The sequence below is a fragment of the Apium graveolens genome, chromosome 4, assembly GCF_009905375.1.
Source record: "Apium graveolens cultivar Ventura chromosome 4, ASM990537v1, whole genome shotgun sequence".
Lineage (NCBI taxonomy): Eukaryota > Viridiplantae > Streptophyta > Magnoliopsida > Apiales > Apiaceae > Apium > Apium graveolens.
In genome coordinates, this window is record NC_133650.1 from 69,055,033 (window position 1) to 69,059,465 (window position 4,433).

General features: G+C 37.1%; 1 protein-coding gene across 1 annotated transcript; it reads right to left on the reverse strand.

The window, feature by feature from the left end:
- Positions 1 to 596: 596 nt before the first annotated feature.
- On the reverse strand, positions 597 to 2,148 carry LOC141718620 (disease resistance protein At4g27190-like). The gene is made up of 3 exons (XM_074521000.1): positions 1,951 to 2,148; positions 1,232 to 1,894; positions 597 to 1,127 (listed from the first exon to the last, which is right to left on the reverse strand). Exons 1-3 carry the CDS (start codon positions 2,146 to 2,148, stop codon positions 597 to 599), a joined length of 1,392 nt encoding a protein of 463 aa, XP_074377101.1.
- Between the last annotated feature and the right edge of the window lie 2,285 nt (positions 2,149 to 4,433).

Sequence of the window (4,433 nt, forward strand, 5' to 3'; positions counted from 1 at the left end):
ATATCAAATTCAAGTAAAGTATCAAATATATATGTATCTTGAAAACACTCAGGATCCCAGATAAAGAACATCTTTAAACTTTTTAGACTTGTCAATTTACTTATCTCCCCCAAGATCGGTGCTGAACTTATTTCAGATCCATCATCTAGAATTTTACATCCGTCTGGTACATGCAATTCTTCCAGATTGGGCAAACTGGATATGGTATTTGGCACCATCTGCATGTTATAGCAACTCCACCCCTGGATCTCTAGCTTTCTGAGATATTTCAAGTTTGGTAAACCTAGCGGCACCGGGAGCTCACAATTCCACATGCAAAGAGTTTCCAGATTTTCAGGAAAAAAACTAATATTTGTGTGGGAAATGTTGCAATTGTCCAAAATGAGCGTTGTGAGTTTACCCAAGGGTTGTAGAGACAAATTCAGCTTCAAATGATAAACATTATCAGTACCTTGGATCCATAAGAATCTCAGACTCCCAACCATACCCAAGGAGGCCCCTGAGATTTGATGTATATGTCGGTTGCATTGTAGCCACAAGCTATGCAGGTGTGGGAACATCAGATCATCAGGGAAACATATATCATGCTTCTCAAACTACAAATATAATAATTTCCGAGTGCAATAGTCAGCATTTTCTGGCAACCGCGTGCCACATCTTACAGTTAAAAATGCATACTTCGGGTCCCTGACTGCTATGGATCTAGCTACATCTCTGATTAGGTCATGCAGTTTATTTGTATGAGCTTTCCAACAGTCGAGCAACAAAGAAGATGATCTAAGAATATCAACCACAGCCCATACTCTAGATTCCCCGTCAGGTATAAGCCGTGTGCCTGTTGCCAATTGGATCAGTTCGTTGATAGGAATGACAGCATCTTCAGGATACAGGGAACACAAAAAAAGACACGACTTTGCATCCTCAGGTAACTTGTCCATACTCAATTTAACACAAGCATATACATGGGGATCTATTCCAGCAACTTTCTCAACTTTTCCCTTCTCAAGTTGGTAAAGCCCATCCTTCCATGAATTGTGAGGTCTGCATTTCAGTGCTTTACCAACTGCATTAATCAGGAGTGGTAAGCCAGCACATTTATTACACACTTCCTGTATCAGAGATTCATCCTGCAGAGAGTCAATTGTACTGTGTACTTGAATAAATCCCATGCTTCAACAGTTGTCAGGGTTGTGATCTCGACTGGATGCTTACAATTGTTATCCAGGCATACATATTTCTCTCGTGATGTCAAGAGGATCTTTGAACTGTTGGAACAACTATCATCAGCAAATGAAGTTCCAATAATATCGACAACAGGAACATAACTCCATACATCGTATAATATAATGAGGATCTTTCCCCCATTCTTTAAACTATATTTCAGTTGATTAGCTCTCTGCATCTTATTATTTTGCGACTGAAAATGGCAATTTAAATGGCCAGCAATCTGATTTTGTAATTCTATCACATCCAATTCTTCACTGCCCACATCTGCTCGTGCTACCTTGTCAAAGATCTTTTTCTCCATGGCTTCTTGCCAAATTTGTTCCATCATTCGAGTTTTACCAACTCCTGGCATACCATAGATGCCAAGGATTTGAGGACCACAAACACTTGCTAATCCTTCCCACAGCTTCTCAAAAGCATCTTTTCTAGAATCAAAATCTTGAAATGCAGTATCAGTTTTGGGTACATTTTCAAGTGGGGGAAGATATGCAATATCATTAGCGAGGAGATCCTTTGCGGAATCAGAAAGTTCAGTTGCCCTCTCGGCCATGTGTACTGCCTCCCTGCCCAGTCGAAAACGGGAGACTGGTTTAGGAATTGGCAGATAGTGGATGCACCACCACGAAGATCTGTTTTTACATCTTTCTTCAAACTCTTTGGCACTCTCCTGGAATTGTTCCACAACTTTTTGCCACTTGATAACATGATCATAGATTATTTTACCATAGCTGTCGCTGCAACAGCTTTCCTGGAAACCCTGACCTCCTCAATCTTAACTTTCTCAATTTCAGAATTGAGAACGTTAACATGATCTTTGTAACAAAACATATAATTGAAGCCACGAAACAACAAATCAACCATGCCATCGGATAGTCTATCAACAACTTTTCCCAAGCAAGGAATGTCAAATAGACCAACCATAATTGTTCCTTGGTTAAAGTGTAAAAAGAAAACAAAGAGCAGGGGGAGCAAAAACAAAGGAGTGCAGGAAGCTAGAACAGAGTAGCTTAAAAGAAAACCAGTATGGTTTAAGGAACTAAAATTGAAAAATCAATTGTAGTTAACATTTACTATTAAAAATGCTTAAAAGTAAACTTGTCTAAACAAGTTATCATTTACCAGCACATTGGATGCTTAGCTTTAGTCTAATCAAACTAAATACAATATTCAAAAGAAATCAAGTGCATGATTGTCATGGTATGAACACTTAGACAATATTAATCTCTTTATCCTGCCTTTAAAAACACACTCAATGTCAAGCATCCAATGGTAGCCACTCAATGTCAAATTGTTCATATAACGAATTGAAGTTGCCATTTACACAATAATAATATCTTGCTTTGGCAAGTGTCTACTGTCCTTGGTTGACAACGGTAATCATCTCTGCCCAACTCTATTACCTCCAAGTAATACTAATACCCCTTAGGTTTGCAAAAGGAGGAAGATACAATAATATTTATCACTGTCATGCTTTCCCTAAATAGTAACTGTTGTATCTCCTGTTAAGTTTCACATCTTCCAACAAAGGAAATGCAACCTGTATCATGTACATAAGTCACGCTACTGCTAAATTCAGAAATTTAAATTTTATTGACCGGGTCACAAATTTATAATTTTTTTTATTATCTATAAACTATACTTCATTCTTCGTAAGATATGGATGTTTATATATTCTGAAGTACTTAAATGGACCTAGTTTTAGATCAACCCTTTAAAAATCGCCAGTGCTTAGTAATTTATAGTCGTTTTTATTTTTAGATTATTAGAGTGAAGGAAGTATAGGAATCCAGAACGTGTATCCTTTTAATCAAAGCTCCTGTCTATATAGCTGATAGATCCAGTTATAATACAGACCTCAAACTATTCATTTTATCATTGTTATCCTTCATTTGATCATAAGCCCTCTTTTCAACAACTACTGCAAATTATGTTTTGAATTTGATAAAGCATAGCATGTAAACTGTATTCTGAGCCTATAAATGGTAAGCATTGCATGTCCTGTTTTGAGACTTAATAACCAATACATAAAATAAGTAAAAAAACAAAAAGACGAGAGAGAATAACAGAGGATCTACTCTGTACTTGTCTACTAAGCAAAACCAATGCAGGGCCTTATTTGTTCTCACAACAAATTTTTTTACAAAGAATATAATCATTGAAGCTATGCTACTGTGCACTCAATGCAGGTTGCTAAACAAAGTTGAAACAATAGAAATGGAACTACAAAAGAGCATACTAGTTTTCTATTACAATCAATGGGAACTTGTGTAATCTACTGGAACCAGAAGTTGTGTGTGAATAGAAGAGACTTCTAAGACTTCAGTCTATGTATAAACAACTTTAACAAAATATTTCCATTGTAAGGATTTATTGGAACCGAATCATCAGAAACTATAAGTTCATCTGCCAAATACTAACTGAACAGCCGCAACAGATATATCCAGAAACTCTTCAGTGCAACATCGGAATTGAACAAACAAGCACAGACAATACAAGTTCTTTCACTAACCCCTTCAAATATTTTCTTCACCAGCAATTCAACTCGAGACATAGTTCCACAAATTAAAGATGTACAAGTTTTTTACCCTACAAATCCTTTGATACATTGACAAAAAGAGGCTAGCAAACTAGTGGCTGGAACTTGAAATTCTTGTATGTCCTAGTGGCCAAAAATTGTTTCCTTGAACTTGGCCTTCCAATTGGTCTAGCCATACAATTTGGCTGCTCTGGTTGTTTACGCACAATCCCCGGAATAACTTTTTGTTTTTTAACATCTTTGACATCCGAATCATCAAACTTTCGCTTAGAGGCCTTCAATCTGGAGTTGTAATCATTGGTGATAACAAATTGCTTTTCGTGACCTAGACTCGTTTTGTCTGCTCGTGGCTATTGCTTGGGGTTTAATGATTTACTTGCAAACTCGGACTTGGTGACACCATAACCAACGCTGTATTGAGATACCTTAATCTTCTTGTTAGTGTTTTCAGTTCCCAAAAGTTTGGCTACAAATCGCTGAGTTTCCTCCAAGACACTCTTTTTTCGTGAATACGAGAATTCAACTTTTCTTCTTTACGCGAAAACATCCAATCATTCCTGGGAATAACTTTATTTTCAAGAGGTGTAGAAGCAGCTAATGACATAGGTTCACAATAATAATTGCTACAAGGTTGAGGATCCATGAAACAATCGGCAATCCACCTGTCCAA

Excerpts from the sequence above, each read along its gene's own strand:
- LOC141718620 (XM_074521000.1), bottom strand. The coding sequence starts at position 2,148 with ATGGTTGGTCTATTTGACATTCCTTGCTTGGGAAAAGTTGTTGATAGA. Across the intron at positions 1,895-1,950 it reads CTGTTGCAGCGACAGCTATG|GAGAGTGCCAAAGAGTTTGA; the intron begins GTAAAATAATCT and ends GAACAATTCCAG. Across the intron at positions 1,128-1,231 it reads TGACATCACGAGAGAAATAT|GATGAATCTCTGATACAGGA; the intron begins GTATGCCTGGAT and ends GACTCTCTGCAG.